Here is a 17,445-nt window from a genome sequence, read left to right on the forward strand (position 1 = left end):
TATCACCCCTGGAAACAAAAGCTGATTTATTTTTCCATCAACTAAGTTCTAAGTCCTTACCGTTGACAAGCATCTCTATAATTCATCATAGTCTTCAGAGCAGTTTCGTATTTGTTGACCTAACCCCAGTATTGACCTGGCTAGGAGGGTAGGAGGCAGATACTATTATATCCATTTCACTAGTAGGACAGCTAAACCCTGGTGAGATTAAGAGTTTGCTAATGGATATGACCAAGGGGGACAGCAGTTGAAGTGGGATAAGAATTCAGGTTGTCTGTACTTTTGACCTAGTGACATATCACAAGTTTGTTAGATTCAGAGATTCTGCTAAATGCCTAATACCCATTTTAAGTATTAAAGACTTAGAATTTGAGGTAGAGAATACAGGGAATTTCATGTAACTCTCACTCCTGTGGATCTTTAAAAAAATTCACCACAAATAGCCTTGTTGTTACTTTAAATAACTGGTAGACAGATATTAATATTTAATGAAGAAGAAAGAGAAAAAGGGGGCATTAAGACACTGCTTGGGAGAAAAACCATGTATTGATAATTACAGTGGTGGTATTCAGCTTTGAGACATTCATATACTATATGAAATGCATGTATTTCTACACCAGACATTAAGCACAAGAGTAAATGTAGGGGGAGGGCAGACTTCAGGACAGTCAGATACTTGGAGGCAAAAACCAATAAAGAACAGTAAAACCTCAAGCTACCAAGGAATGCCTGGAAATGTGATGGATGCTGGAGGGAACACTGTTGTGCTGGAATGCTCCTTAGGACTCCTGTTCTTTATTTCTGGTGTCCCAATTGAATAGACTGGTGGGAGCTGGAGAGTGTGGAGTTTATTAAGCTGCCACAGAACATTAAATAATAGCCTGCAAACAATAGCAGCAGCAACAACAATAGGGCCTTCCCAGATTTATTCATTAGCACTTTAGAAACTCAGAAAAATAAATAAAATATGGAAGTGATTGCCATAGCACAGAAGAACATGCTTCTTCAAGTTAAAAAATCTCCCTACGCCTTTAGCATGATCACCAAGGCAGAATTTCATTAACGAATCAGACAGTCATATTTACCTTTTCAAAATAAGTCCTTGCAAAGAACACGTGTTCTTGATCTAGAAGTGTCCGCATTTTTGATTTTTAAAAAGTGTTTTAAACAGATATGGAGCTAAAATATCAAAAATGTTTTTTAAATCAAATTGTAACAGCAGGCTCCAAATCCTTGTCAGGTAGGTTAGATAAAATGTTTAGGTAATCTCATCAAACTCCTGCTAAAATTAAATATGAAAAGACTCCAAAAAAAAAAAAAAAGATTTAGCATAGTCCTGGTATCCCTGTACGTTCCACTGTGTTATGTAGCACAAATCACGAGGTATATATTTTTTATGTTGAATGCTCTATCAAGTGAGTGGCATCGTGAAAGAGCATGGGCTTGTAGCCAGATGAATCGAAGGTCAAATCCCATATACTCAATCCTTGGACCTCTCTGCCCTTAGATAAGTTATTTAACCCATCTGAGTGTCAGTTTCCTCATCTATAAACTGCACCATTAAAAGTGACAGGAGTTCCTTGAGTCTGGTTAGGAGTTATTACAGGATCCTTTAAACAGAACGTGAACGTGAAGTCGCTCAATCCTGTCCAACTCTTTGAGACCCCATGGACTGTAGCTCACCAGACTCCTCGGTCCATGGGATTCTCCAGGCAAGAATACTGGAGTGGGTTGCCATTTCCTTCTCCAGGGGATCTTCCCGACCCAGGGATCGAACCCAGGTCTCCCGCATTTCGGGTAGACACTTTAACCTCTGAGCCACCAGGGAAGCAAATCCTTGTCAGGTAGGTTAGATAAAATGTTTAGTTAAATCTCATCAAACTCCTGCTAAAATCAAATATGAAAGTACTCAGAAAAAAGATTCAGCATAGTCCTGGTATCCCTGTACGTTCCACTGTGTTATATAGCACAAATCACAAGGTGTATATTTTTTATGTTGAATGCTCTATCAAGTGAGTGGCATCGTGAAAGAGCATGGGCTTGTAGCCAGATGAATCGAAGGTCAAATCCCATATACTCAATCCTTTGACCTCTCTGCCCTTAGATAAGTTATTTAACCCGTCTGAGTGTCAGTATCCTCATCTATAAACTGCACCATTAAAAGTGACAGGAGTTCCTTGAGTTTGGTTAGGAGTTATTACAGGATCCTTTAAACAGAAGTAAGAATGATATTTTCAAAGAAACCTCCAATAAGTGTTTCCTAATACATCAAAAGATGTTTTTTCACCCTGAACCGTAGGTTAGACAGTGAAGCTTTAAGACATGCCATTTTATAATATATGCTTCAGTTAACAGTTTCTTTTTAAAAAATATAAAATTGAGAAGTGGAGAAGGCAACGGCACCCCACTCCAGTACTCTTGCCTGGAAAATCCCATGGATGGAGGAGCCTGGTAGGCTGCAGTCCATCGGGTCGTGAAGAGTCGGACATGACTGAGTGACTTCACTTTCAATTTTCACTTTCATGCATTGGAGAAGGAAATGGCAACCCACTCCAGTGTTCTTGCCTGGAGAATCCCAGGGACAGGGGAGCCTGGTGGGCTGCCATCTATGGGATCGCACAGAGTCGGACACGACTGAAGCGATTTAGCAACTTAGCAACAAAAATTGAGAGGGAATCATAGACTTGGCTAAACAGTAGTCACTAATACTCTGGCCATTTCTAACCTCATAATGGGTGCTTTTGTTCTTTCCAAAAGTCATTTGATATTATTTCCATTTCACCGTCAGTAAGATGTAAGATGGAGTTGCTAATTGTTTTTAACGGTATAGGTGTTTACAAATTAAGAAACAAGACTCAAGAAGTAAATAAATTATTTTTCAGAAGGCTCATTACATGTAAAATTCATTTAGCAGAGGAGTATATCCCAGGGTTTGAAACTGGGATAAAAGGAGACGAGTTGCTTGCTGCCTCCCTCTCATAAATCTCAGTTGCTGCTGCACTGTGTGGTCCGTGGCACATAAGTGTTTCTTCCTTAATGGACATACACTTGCGGACACTTTATCTCTTAATGCCAATCTTGCTGGGCACAGTTTAGCTTTCACTTTCTTACACTGTCTTCAATAAATTCAAGGGTCAAGGTACTTAAGTTTTACCTCCCAGACTTGTCAAATTTCCTACACTTGCTTTTATCCAAATGTTCTTTTGATAGCCATTTTCCGCTTTTGCTTTGAAAAGCCAACTCAACCAAACAAAGGAATTCAGATGAGAAATGTCCTTGGCATGTATAACAATATGAGATGTGAATTAAATGGGAGGGAAAAATCCTCCCCATTGTGGATCTGAGCCTAGAGGATAATGGAGCTGTGATTTAGCCCACGAAAATGTGTTAGAGTAAGTGAACTGACCTTTTGCTGGTCTTACTGCTGAGACAAAATGAGGACATAAATACAAATTAATTTCTTCTTATCACTTTGTGAGACATTATAATTCATTTTTCATTTATGTGCCTAATGTTTACCTAGCTTACAAAAATATGCATTATTCCTAAAAGCTCAGGGGATTTGTATACTTAAATGGCAACTCAGAGAAAGACTGATTTTTTTTTCTTAAGAGAGATTTCTAACCCTAATATAGTGATTAAAAAAAAAAAGTTAGCTTCCTGTCAATTCAATTTGATCCAATCTCTTGCACTTGTCTAACAATGAAGTTGCACCCATTTAGGCAGTGATAGGAACCAGCATCTCTGAGTGCTTATAAAAGCTGACTGATAATCCAAAAATTGCTTAGCTCCATCCTTTGTAATTCAAATTAGAGCCAGCATTTCTAAGCAATAAACATAACAATCCATAAATTCAAGCACTATGTGCATTTTCTTATAACTGTGAATATGGTATTGTAAAAATCTACCTGTGGGAGAAATATCAATAACCTCAGATATGCAGATGACACCAACCTTATGGCATAAAGCAAAGAAGAACTAAAAAGCCTCTTGATGAAAGTGAAAGAGGAGAGTGAAAAAGATGGCTTAAAATTCAACATTCAGAAAACTAAGATCATGGCATCCAGTCCCATCACTTCATGGCAAGTAGATGGGGAAACAGTGGAAACTGACAGATCTTCATTTTGGGGGGCTCCAAAATCACTGCAGATGGTGACTGCAGCCATGAAATTAAAAGACACTTGCTCCTTGGATGACAAGCTATGACCAACCTACACAGCATATTAAAAAGCAGAGACATAACTTTGCCAACAAAAGTCGCATCTAGTCAAAGCTATGGTTTTTCCAGTAGTCATGTACTGATGTGAGAGTTGGACTATAAAGAAAGCTAAGCGCCAAAGAATTGATGCTTTTAAACTATGGTGTTGGAGACCACTCTTGAGAGTCCCTTGGACTGCAAGGAGACCCAGCCAGTCCATCCTAAAGGAAATCAGTCCTGAATATTCATTGAAAGGACTGATGCTGAAGCTGAAGCTACAATAGTTTGGCCACATGATGCGAAGAACTGACTCGTTTGAAAAGACCCTGATGCTGGGAAAGATTGAAGGCAGGAGGAGAAGGGAACAATAGAGGATGAGATGGTTGGATGGCATCACCGACTCGATGGACATGCGTTTGAGTAAGCTCCTGGAGTTGGTGATGGATGGGGAAGCCTGACATCCTGCAGTCCATGAAGTCACAAAGAGTCAAACACAACTGAGTGACTGAACTGAACTGAACTGAAACTGTGAGCACGCATGTAACCATGATTTCTAATTCACTTAACTAATCACTGAGATCAGTAAAAACACTGTGCCTGCTTTGTAACAGAAGTGACTTGGATTCAGTTCAGTGAGACTGTTCTGAGAGTAGTATTTAAGCAGTAGAATGTGTTACTGTAGGATGTGTATGCTGTCGTGTTGGAAATTTTTTAAAAAAGAATATACTGCAGTTCTAAACATCTACTTGTAAAGATGTAATAAGTACTTTTTTAGAATGAGTAAAATAGTTCACCCTTGGTGGTTCTTAGAAGGCTTCATAGAAACACTACAGTCAAGCAAAATATAAATAACCACCAACACTTATATAACTCAGTTCAAGTTAAAACTGTTTTTCAATACATGATCTTGTTTAATACTTGAAGCAGTTCTTTAAGTTGGTATGATTATTTTCTTTGAGAGACATATGATTTAGCCATACATTTGTTGAAAAAGTCACTTGATTTTATTGAGTAGGGGAAGATAAAGAATTGCTCCTAGTATTACAAGAAATTATGGATTTAAAATGTTTCCATAATTTGAAAGAGAGTCAGTGGTAAGGAATCCGCCTGCCAATGCAAGAAATATGCATTTGATCCCTGGGCCAGGAAGATCCCCTGGAGAAGGAAATAATAGCAACCCACTCTACTATTCTTGCCTGGGAAATCCCATGGGCATAGGAGCCAGGTGGGCCATGATCCATAGGACCACAATAGAATCTGATGTGCTGCTGCTGCTGCTAAGTTGCTTCAGTCGTGTCTGACTCTGTGCGACCCCATGGACTGCCCCCTACCAGGCTTCTCCGTCCGTAGGATTCTCCAGGCAAGAACACTGGAGTGGGTTGCCATTTCTTTCTCCAGTGCGTGAAAGTGGAAAGTGAAAGTCAAGTCACTCAGTCGTATCCGACTCTTCGTGACCCCATGGACTGCAGCCTACCAGGCTCCTCCATCCATGGGATTTTCTGGGCAACAGTACTGGAGTGGGGTGCCATCGCCTTCTCCCAGAATCTGATGTGACTTAGCAACTAAACAACAACACGGATTGGTAATCCAAGCAGTTGATTGACTTAAGACTTGAATCCAAGTGTTTTGACTCTAGATAATTTTATAATCTCCATAAAAATCACAAAATGATAGCATGTTTGTATTTGAGAAGTTGTCCCAATGCGTTATTAAAATTCTGCTCTATTTGAACAATTTAAATTCATTTTACAGTAGTAACTGAAATGTATTCTCTAAAATGCCCCCACTCTAATATGTGCATCTTATAACTATTTTAATTTTGTGAGACATTTTGCAGTGCCATGGAATCAGCCTCTCTTAAATCTGTCCTATGTAGTTTGTTAGATATGCCACGACAAAATGCCAGAGATTGGATTTCCTAAACAACAGAAATGTGTTTTCGCACAGATCTGGAGTCTAGAAGTCCAAGGTATGGGCAGGTTTGGTTCCTTCTGAGGCCTCTCTCCTTGCCTTGCAAATGGCAGCCTTCTTGCTATGTCCACCCAACGGCCTCTCCTCTGTGCCCATACATCCCTTGTGTCTTTCTAAAGACACTATTTTATTTCCTCTTTTTGTAAGGACACTAGTCGGACTGAACTGGAGTCCACACTAACATACTCATTTTAACTTAAAAGCCCCATTTAAAAGCCCTGCCTGTCAAGGTCCTGTCTTCTAATACAGTCACATTCTGGGATAGAGGTCAATAAGGCTTTAACATATGAATTTTAGGCAGACGCAGTTCAGTCCATAACATCTTTATTCTGTTCATTTTTGGCACATAGTGTATGTTCAAAAATATTTGTTATTTAAATAAATTAATGATTGGTGAATGAATGAATCAGAGCTTATACTTAACTATAAATTAAATATTGACTGAATATTTAACCTCAGTGGAATTATAAAAGTTATCTATTATGATTATTTGAATACAAAGGAAACTTTTAATGATAATCTTTTTATCCTTTTCTAACTGAAGTATAGTTGACATATAATATTATATGTTGTATTTGTACAACATAGTGATTCACAATTTTTAAAGATTATACTCCATTTATAGTTACTGTAAAATACTGGTTATATTCCCTGTGTTGTACAATATATCCTTTTAGTTTATTTTAGACCTAATAGTTTGTTGCTACCCCTATATTGCCCTTCCCCTCTCCCTACTGGTAACCACTAATTTATTCTCTGTATCTGTGAATTTGCTTCTTTTTGGTTATATTTACTAGTTTTCTTTTTTTGAAGAGTCCACATATAAGTGATATCATACAGTATTTGTCTTTCTCTTTCTGACTTATTTCATTTAACATAATGCCTTCCAAGCCCATCTATGTTGTTGCAAATGGCAAAATTTCATTATCTATTCATCTGTTCATAGAAATAATATTCTTAAAATAGTTGTTTTAACTAGGTTGTTTTGACTAGGTTGACTGTATATAAAAAATATTTACTATTTTTTTTAATAATTAAAAAATCTATAGTATAAAGTATATCACAGTATATTTTGCAATTTCTGTAAATTTAATCTTCGGCAATCTAGAATAGAGGTCTTTATGTGGATTTGTTTTATACAATGTCCTACTAAAATCAATAAATTATAAAAGCTCTATAAGATTGCAAACCTAAGATACTACTTCGCTAGCCTCTAGCTTTGTGTGTCTTGTAGCACTGGAGAGAAAATAGTATATCTATTTAGACGTCTTAGTTAATTTTCTTTCATTTATGAAGGTGGTGCTACAGTTTGAGTTTCTCTCTTAGCCCTTGACACCCATCTCCACTGGGGTTGGAGCCCTGTAATAAACGTCCCACAATTTGACCTTTTCTATCTGCATCATAAAATCAGGCAGATGGTGTAGTTTATGGCTAACAGGCAAGAGTTTCTCCGTTTAAAGCTGTTTTTTTTTTTTTTTTTTTTCACAACTAATCCATTACCAGGTATGCTACATGCCATTTTATCTGATGTGTCCTTACAAGGTAACTAGGAAGTTTACTAAAATAACTTCTAATATGTTTTTGAGAAAAAAATCCCAAATTTTAATTGTAATAATTAAATAGCTAACGTTGAATACATTGAGTTATGTTACGCATTTCCTGGGTATCTTGAATCACTGTTTCAGTGTTAAGGCTTCTGTCATAAACTAATGTAATTCAAAAGTGGCCGAGTAGAGAATGAAACTATAAAAAATGCAAAATCACTTATGTTATGCTTGAAAGTAATAATATTTTTATTTGACATTTCTGAAGAAAAACTGAAAACTTACCTGTGACTGAGCTGCATCTGAGTTCATGATCATTTTAATATTGTAGAAAAACATTTATTGCTTACTTCTTACCCCTATGTATGAGACTTCCTTTTCTAAAAGGTGGTAGATTAAATACAATAAAAAGAGTAGGTCTCTGAGTTATTTAGGAATAGATGGGTTTTGCCATGATGCTAATTACATTTATATTATTTGAATCATACATCAAAGTTTTCTAGTTGGATCAATCCAAATGTGTAGTATCAAGTAACATAGAAATTATGATCAGGCTTATCTTAGATGCTGAGTATATTTGTAAAAAATATGAGTAACAAACATTTTTTCTAGTTCTTATTCTATACAAAATAAGATGCCATATTTTGAGATTCTTCTAGCTCTAGAGGTCTAATATCTATGGGTAAATAATTTTATTATTTATAAGGAAGTAAAAAAAATTGGAATTTTAGACTCTGAAGTGCATCCTAATATTGTTGAAATAAATGATACATTTCTTAAAACAGTACCTTTATACAAAAATCATAACAACACGCTTTTTCACCTAAAAATATTAGTGCTTATTTTATATTACACACTAAAATAGCATGTGCATATAGATATTGTTATTGTTGTTTAGTCACTAAGTTGTGTCCAACTCCTTCGTGACCCCATCAACTGTAGCCCACCAAGCTCCTCGGACCATGGGAGTTCCCAGGCAAGAACACTGGACTGAGTTGCCATTTCCTTCTCCAGGGTATTTTCCCAATCCAGGGATTTAATCTGCATCTCCTGCATTAGCAGGTGGATTCTTTACCACTGAGCCACTAGTATTAGTGACAGGCTAAAGACAGGGCAACTCTTACTCAGAAAACTATTACTCTACTGAGTTTTCTCAATAGAACAGTTTAGAGAAATAGTGACTTTAAATATTTGTAATAATAATCCAGTTAACTTTAAAAATTCACATGTGGATATGATGTTAAGTCAGTACTAATATTCTTCTACAATCAAAATATTAAGCAATTCTAATTATATAAGATTGCTTCAGATGAGAGTCTTTTGACATCCTATTTTTTAGCCAGACTTTTATTCTTTTGACATATTTTCAGACCTAAGAAAGATACACATTTTCCATATTATCAATGACAAATCCTATTTCATTCTACATTTATATTTTACTGTTTATATTTGCTGTGTAGACATTTCAAATAGTGGTGTGATATCTGCCTTATACTTCTTGTAAGTATCTCTACTTTTCCATATAGGGTGCAAGAGTGAAATAATCTAATGACAAATGAAAGACATGTACTTCTATAATTATAAGCAGAAGCTGACAGATGCTCCTTACAACTCCTAGTATACATAAGATAACCAAAGTTAGATACTTTTACAAATCATTCATGCCATTTTTAAATAAAATATAGTTAACAGGTAAGCATTTGCTGATGTTGTGGTGGGTTTTCTCTTCCCCAGGTACTGGGAGATCGGTGGGCAAACATCTGTAGGTGGACTGAAGATCGCTGGGTTCTTTTACAGGATGTTCTTCTAAAATGGCAACGTTTTACTGAAGAGCAGGTGAGTTACATGGGGGATAGTGTATCAGTGAAAGACGTGGAGAGATGTTAAATGGGTACATAAAAATATATGATGTACTTTAATAATTATTCTTCTTTCTCTTTTAAAATTATTTGATTTCTTTCAGTGCCTTTTTAGTACATGGCTTTCAGATAAAGAAGATGCATTGAACAAGATTCCCACAACTGGCTTTAAGGATCAAAGTGAAATGTTATCAAGTCTTCAAAAACTGGCCGTATGTATTCTTTAGCTATTGATATTATTTAAAAAAAAAAAGTAGTTTTTACTAACATCCTTCTTTGGTCTTTCTAATGTTTAAATCTTAAACATAATATTCGTTGTTCTTTCTTATATCAGTCTCTTTAATTATATTGTTACTTGTCTTAATTAAAATAGGGAAAGGTGATTGTGGGAAAGATTGAAGGCAGGACTAGAAGGGGGCAACAGAGGATGCCATGGTCGGATGGCATCATCGACTCAATGGCCATGAATTTGATCAAACTCCGGGAGATAGTGAAAGACAGGGAAGCCTGGCATGCTGCAGTCCATGGGGTTGCAAAGAGTCAGACACGACTGAACAACAACAAATAGTATTGCTCCCCTCACATAGAAGAAAGAGAAACTCTAGTGTCTCTGCCTTTTCTTACAAGGTCATGAATCCCATCATGGGGGCTTCACTGTCATCAGTGCAGTTCAGTCGTTCAGTCATGTCCGACTCTTTGTGACCCCATGAACTGCAGCACGCCAGGCCTCCCTGTCCATCACCAACTCCCAGAGTCCACCCAAACCCATGTCCATTGTGTCAGTGATGCCATCCAACCATCCCATCCTCTGTCATCCCCTTCTCCTCCTGCCCCCAATCCCTCCCAGCATCAGGGTCTTTTCAAATGAGTCAGCTATTCACATGTCATAAATTCTTCACTGTCATAAACTCATCTAAACCTAATTACCTCCCGAAGGCCCAATGTCTTAATACCATGATATTGGGGGGATGTAGAATTTCAATATATATATATATATATATATATATTGAGCGGGGACACAATCATTTAGACCATATCATTATAACCCTGGACTCACAAAATGTGTGTCTTTCTCACATACAAAATATATTCATTCCATCTGAACAGACCCAAAATAACTTATATAGTCCCAATATCAACTCTTCAGCATATATTGTAAAGTTCAAAATCTTATCATCCTAATCAAATAAGACTCAAAGTCTGAGGCTGAGCTCTCCAACTATGAACCTGTGAAAGCAGACTAGTTATATGCTTCCAAAATACAGTGGTGTGACAGGTATAGGATAGGTATTCCCATTCGAAAAGGGGAAAAGAGCAAAGGAGGAAGGGGTGACAGGCCACACGTAAGTCTAAAACATAGCAAGAACAATTCTGTAAGTTCCTCATGCTTGAGAATATTCCTCTTTGGACTGATGCTCTGCACTCCAGGGCCACCGGAGTGGCACCATCCCCCCAGAATTCCACAAAATGGCCTTGCCTCTTCAGCATCACAGTGCACTGCCCGCCCACATGGCTCTCTGCTGCAGTCCCACTCACAGGACTCCCTGTCGTGGCTGCTCCTGAGACACTAGGTGGCGGCATCCTGCATGCCTGTCCCCCCAAACCTGAGAGGTGGCCCCATCCTTTGAAACCCATGAGGAACTGGCTCTGCTATTTGGGCCTACGGTAGGGGTGGCGGCCCTGATGTCTTTGTATCACCTGTATCATTCTCTTTTCTTCATGGGAAGAATGCACGTATTCACAATCTTCCTTCAATCCTGGTTTTCTTTGTTTCCATTAGTCACAGCTGGCATTTCTACTAGTATATTACAGTATCCATGGCTTCATATTCATGTATCCATAATGTATACATCTGTACCCCGGCTTCTGATCAGAGAGCTGATTAGGTCTCTGGTTCACATCCACACTAATATCCTCACCAAATAGTAGATCAACCACACCCATTAGTGTTCACGTCTAAACATCCTTTCTCATTTTTTTTTTCCAATGTGGATAGACTGAGAATTTTACAAAACCATAATTTCTGGTTCCTTTTTGTTAAACAGTTCCTTCTTCAACTGATTTTTCTCTTCTTGCTTTTTTACCTTAAGCATTCAGATGAAACCATGCTGTTCCTTTCACACTTTGCTTAAATATTTCCCAAAGACATCAGATTTCTTAGCTAAATATCCCATTTCATCATGCACAAGTTCTACCTTCTACAAAATACTAGAACATCAACACAATTCAGTCAAGTTCTTTGCCACTTTATAACAAGGATCGTCTTCTCTCCCTTGGCCAATATGTTCCTTACTTTGTCTGAGACCCCAAAAGAATGGCCTTTATCATCCATATTTATACCAACATGCTGTTCATGATTATTTACGTATTCTCTAAAAAGATGGAAACTTTCTTTCCAGCTCTCCTTTTTTCTCCCTGAGTCCTCACCAGAGTTGCCCTTCGAAGTTATCTTCATGGCAATCTTGACTTTTTCGGGCATGTACCTCAAAACTCTTTCACCCTCTACCCATGACCCAGTTCAAAGCTGTTTCTGCATTTTTCGATATTTGATACAAGAGACACCAGTTCTTGCTCCCAATTCCTATCTTAGTCTGCTTGTGCTGCTGTAATAAAATGCCACAGATTGGTGACTTTAACAGTAGATATTTATTTCTTATAGTTCTAGAAACAGGGCAGCACAATATCAAGGTGCTGGAAGATTTGGTTCTTGGTGAGGGCCCTCTTCCTGGTGAGACAGAGGAAGCTCTGGTATCCCTTCTTTTTTGTATGAGGGCACTAATCACAGGAGATATAAGAGGCTCAGGATCGATCCCTGGGTTGGGAAGATCCCATGGAAGAGAGCCTGGCAACCCACTCCGGCATTCCTGCCTGGAGAATCCCATGGAGATAGAAGCCTTGTGGACCACAGTCTATAGCGTCACAAAGAGTCAGATACAACTAAAGTGACTCAGCACACAAGCAGAATCCTAGCATGGGGGCCCTACTGTCATGACCTCATCTAAGCATCATTACCTCCCCAAAGCTCCACCTCCTAATATGATAACATTGGAAGGTTAGGCCTTCAAAATATGAATTTTGGAAGGACATAAATATTAATTTTATAATATGTAGGTAAAGTTTGAACTTTGTTTTTTGAAACAGAATTGTACTCTTTGAAAAAGTATAACATACCTAGAATAAGATTACAGTAAAAATTTAAAATGTAACACTGAAAAGTACCTGTGAATGTTCTGTAAGATTATAAACAGTATAGTTCTAGAATAAGCTTAAGTTTCATAAATCTAATAAGTCTAAAATAAACTTAATTAGATTCTCTGAGAAATACAAGAGTAGCACAAGAAATGATTATCCTCACATAGAAGGGGCTTATATCATGTTTTGGAAAATAAGAAAAACGTTAAAGCAAACAAAATGGCATTGATTATAGCACCCATATGTTGTTTTTTTTTTTTAATTGGAAGCTAATTACTTTACAATATTGTGGTGGTTTTTGCCATACATTCACATGAATCAGCCATGGGTGAACATGTGTTCCCCATCCTGAAACCCCCTCCTACCTCCCTCCCCATACCATCCCTCAGGGTCATTGCGGTGCACCCGGCCTGAGCACCCGTCTCATGCATCGAACCTGAACTGGCAATCTATTTCACATATGGTAATATACATGTTTTGATGCTATTCTCTCAAGTCATCCCACCTTTGCCTTTTCCCACAGAGTCCAAAAGTCTGTTCTTTACATCTGTGTCTCTCGCTGTCTCACATATAGTGTCGTTGTTACCATCTTTCTAAATTCTATATATATGCGTTAATATATTCTATTGGTGTTTTTCTTTTTGACTTACTTTGCTTTGTATAATAGGCTCCAGTTTCATCCACCTCATTAGAACTGATTCAAATGCATTCTTTTTAATAGCTGAGTAATATTCCATTGTGTATATGTACCACAGCTTTCTTATCCATTTGTCTGCTAATGGACATTTAGGTTGCTTCCATGTCCTGGCTATTATAAACAGTGCTGCAATGAACACTGGGGTACACGTGTCTCTTTCAATTCTGGTTTCCTCGGTGTGTATGCCCAGCAGTGGGATTGCTGGGTCATATGGCAGTTTTATTTCCAGTTTTTTAAGGAATCTCCACACTGTTCTCCATAGTGGCTGTACTAGTTTGCATTCCCATCAACGGTTTAAGGGGGTTCCTTTTTCTCCGCACACTCTCCAGCATTTATTATTTGTAGACTTTTGGATAGCAGCCATTCTGACTGGTGTGAGATGGTACCTCATTGTTGTTTTGATTTGCATTTCTCTGGTAATGAGTGATGTTGAGCATCTTTTCATGTGTTTGTTAGCCATCTGTATGTCTTCTTTGGAGAAATGTCTGTGTAGTTCTTTGGCCCATTTTTTGATTGGGTCACTTATTTTTCTGGGATTGAGCTGGAGGAGTTGCTTGTATATTTTTGAGATTAATTCTTTGTCATTTGCTTCATTTACTATTGTTTTCTCCCATTCTGAAGGCTGTCTTTTCACCTTGCTTATAGTTGCCTTTGTTGTGCAAAAGCTTTTAAGTTTAATTAGGTCCCATTTGTTTATTTTTGCTTTTATTTCCATTACTCTGGGAGGTGGGTCATAGAGGATCCTGCTATGATTTATGTCAGAGAGTGTTTTGCCTATATTTTCCTCTAGGAGTTTTATAATTTCTGGTCTTACGTTTAGATCTTTAAACCATTTTGAGCTTATTTTTGTGTATGGTGTTAGAAAGTGTTCTAGTTACCTTCTTTTACAGGTGGTTGACCAGTTTTCCCGGCACCACTTGTTAAAGAGATTGTCTTTTCTCCATTGTATATTCTTGCCTCCTTTGTCAAAGATAAGGTGTCCATAGGTGCGTGGATTTATCTCTGGGCTTTCTGTTTTGTTCCATTGATCTATATTTCTATCTTTGTGCCAGTACCATAATGTCTTGATGACTGTGGCTTTGTAGTAGAGCCTGAAGTCAGGCAGGTTGATTCCTCCAGTTCTGTTCTTCTTTCTCAAGATTGCTTTGGCTATTCGAGTTTTTTTGTGTTTCCATACAAATTGTGAAATTGTCTAGCTCTGTGAAAAATACCATTGATAGCTTGATAGGGATTGCATTGAATCTATAGATTGCTTTGGGTAGTATACTCATTTTCACTATATTGATTCTTCCAATCCATGAACATGATATATTTCTCCATCTATTAGTGTCCTCTTTGATTTCTTTCACCAGTGTTTTATAGTTTTATATAAATAGGTCTTTTGTTTCTTTAGGTAGATATATTCCTAAATATTTTATTCTTTTCATTGCAATGGTGAATGGAATTGTTTCCTTAATTTCTCTTTCTATTTTCTCATTGTTAGTGTATAGGAATGCAAGGGATTTCTGTGTGTTGACTTTATATCCCACAACTTTACTATATTCATTGATTAGTTCTAGTAATTTTCTGGAGGAGTCTTTAGGGTTTTGTACGTAGAGGGTCATGTTATCAGCAAACAGTGAGAGTTTTACTTCTTATTTTCCAATTTGGATTCCTTTTATTACTTTTTCTGCTCTGATTGCTGCGACCAAAACTTCCAAAATTATGTTGAATAGTAGCAGTTAGAGTGGGCACCCTTGTCTGTTCCTGACTTTAGGGGAAATGCTTTCAATTTTTCACCTTTGAGGATAATGTTTCCTGTAGTTTTATCATATATGGCTTTTATTATGTTGAGGTATGTTCCTACTATGCCTGCTTTCTGGAGGCTTTTTATCATAAATGGATGTTGAATTTTGTCAAAGGCTTTATCTGCATTTATTGAGATGATTGGTTTTTATCTTTCAATTTGTTAATGTGGTATACCACATTGAGTGATTTGCGAATATTGAAGAATCCTTGCATCCCTGGGATAATACCCACTTGGTCATGTTGTATGATCTTTTTACTATGTTGTTGGATTCTGTTTGCTAGAATTGTGTTAAGGATTTTTTCATCTATGTTCACCAGTGATATTGGCCTGTCATTTACTTGTTTTTGTGGTATCTTTGTCTGGTTTTGGTATTAGGGTGATATTGGCCTCATAGAATGAGTTTGGCAGTTTACCTTCCTCTGCAGTTTTCTGGAAGAGTTTGAGTAGGATAGGTGTTAGCTCTTCTCTCAATTTTTGGTAGAATTCAACCATGAAGCCATCTGGTCCTGGGCTTTTGTGTGTTGGAAGATTTCTGATTACAGTTTTGATTTCTGTGCTTGTGATGGGTCTGTTAAGATTTTCTATTTCTTCCTGGTTCAGTTTTGGAAAGTTATACTTTTCTAAGAATTTGTCCATTTCTTCCAAGTTGTCCATTTTGTTGGCATATAGTTGCTGATAGTAGTCTCTTACGATCCTTTGTATTTCTGTGTTGTCTGTTGTAATTTCTCCATTTTCATTTCTAATTTTGTTGATTTATTTCTTCTCCCTATGTTTCTTGATGAGTCTGGCTAATGGTTTGTCTATTTTATTTATCTTCTCAAAGAACCAGCTTTTAGCTTTGTTGATTTTGGCTATGGTCTCCTTTGTTTCTTTTCATTTATTTCTGCCCTAATTTTTATGATTTCTTTCCTTCTACTAACCCTGGGGTGCTTCATTTCTTCTTTTTCTAGTTGCTTTAGGTGTAGAGTTAGTTTATTTATTTGATTTTTCTCCTGTTTCTTGAGGTAGGCTTCTATTGTTATGAACCTTCCCCTTAGCACTGCTTTTACTGATTCCCGTAGGTTTTGGATTGTTGTGTTTTCATTTTCATTCATATCTATGCATATTTTGATTTCTTTTGTGATTTGTTGGTTATTCAGAAGTGTGTTGTTAGCGTCCATATGTTTGTATTTTTAATAGTTTTTTTTTTTTTTTCCTGTAGTTGACATCTAATCTTACCGCATTGTGATCAGAAAAGATGCTTGAGATTATTTCAATTTTTTTGAATTTACCAAGTCTAGATTTATGGCCCAGGATGTTATATATCCTGGAGAAGGTTCTGTGTGCACTTGAGAAGAAGGTGAAATTCATTGTTTTAGGGTGAAATATAGATATCAATTAGGTCTAACTGGTCCATTGTATCATTTAAAGTTTGTATTTTCTTGCTAATTTTCTGTTTAGTTCATCTATCCATAGGTGTGAGTGGAGTATGAACATCTCTCACTATTATTGTGTTACTGTTAATTTCCTCTTTCATATTTGTTAGCATTTGCTTTACATATTGTTGTGCTCCTATGTTGGGTGCATGTATATTTATAATTGTTATATCTTCTTCTTGGATTGATCTTTGACCATTTATGTAGTATCCTTCTTTGTCTCTTTTCATGGCCTTTATTTCAAAGTCTATTTTATCTGATATGAGTATTGCTACTCCTGCTTTCTTTTGGTCTCCATTTGCATGAAATATCTTTTTCCAGCCCTTCACTTTCAGTTTGTGTGTGTCCCTAGGTTTGAGGTGGGTCTCTTGTAGACAGCATATATAGGGGTCTTGTTTTTGTATCCATTCAGCCAGTCTTTGTGTTTTGGTTGGGGTATTCAACCCATTTACATTTAAAGTAACATTTATAAGTATGATCCCATTGCCATTTACTTTGTTGTTTTGGGTTCGAGTTTATACACCTTTTCTGTATTTCCTGTCTAGAGACTATCCTTCAGCATTTGTTGAAAAGCTGGTTTGGTGGTTCTGAATTCTCTGAGGTTTTGCTTGACTGTAAAGCTTTTGATTTCTCCTTCATATTTGAATGAGATCCTTGCTGGGTACAGTAATCTGGGCTGTAGGTTTTTCTCTTTCATCACTCTTTAAGTATGTGCTGCCATTCCCTTCTGGCTTGAGGAGTTTCTATTGAAAGATCAGCTGTTATCCTTATGGGAATCCC

At 37.1% G+C, this 17,445-nt stretch overlaps 1 protein-coding gene across 9 annotated transcripts in view; it reads left to right on the forward strand.

The window, feature by feature from the left end:
- Nucleotides 1-17,445, forward strand: part of DMD (dystrophin) — a 2,362,639-nt gene that overhangs the window by 795,819 nt on the left and 1,549,375 nt on the right. For all 9 annotated transcript variants that reach the window (XM_070783459.1, XM_070783466.1, XM_070783462.1 and 6 more), the window contains 2 exons: nucleotides 9,448-9,549; nucleotides 9,677-9,784. In XM_070783459.1, coding sequence (XP_070639560.1) covers nucleotides 9,448-9,549; nucleotides 9,677-9,784 — 210 coding nt within the window. The remainder of the gene's footprint in view (nucleotides 1-9,447; nucleotides 9,550-9,676; nucleotides 9,785-17,445) is intronic.

This window comes from Bos indicus, chromosome X (genome assembly GCF_029378745.1).
Source record: "Bos indicus isolate NIAB-ARS_2022 breed Sahiwal x Tharparkar chromosome X, NIAB-ARS_B.indTharparkar_mat_pri_1.0, whole genome shotgun sequence".
Taxonomy (NCBI): domain Eukaryota; kingdom Metazoa; phylum Chordata; class Mammalia; order Artiodactyla; family Bovidae; genus Bos; species Bos indicus.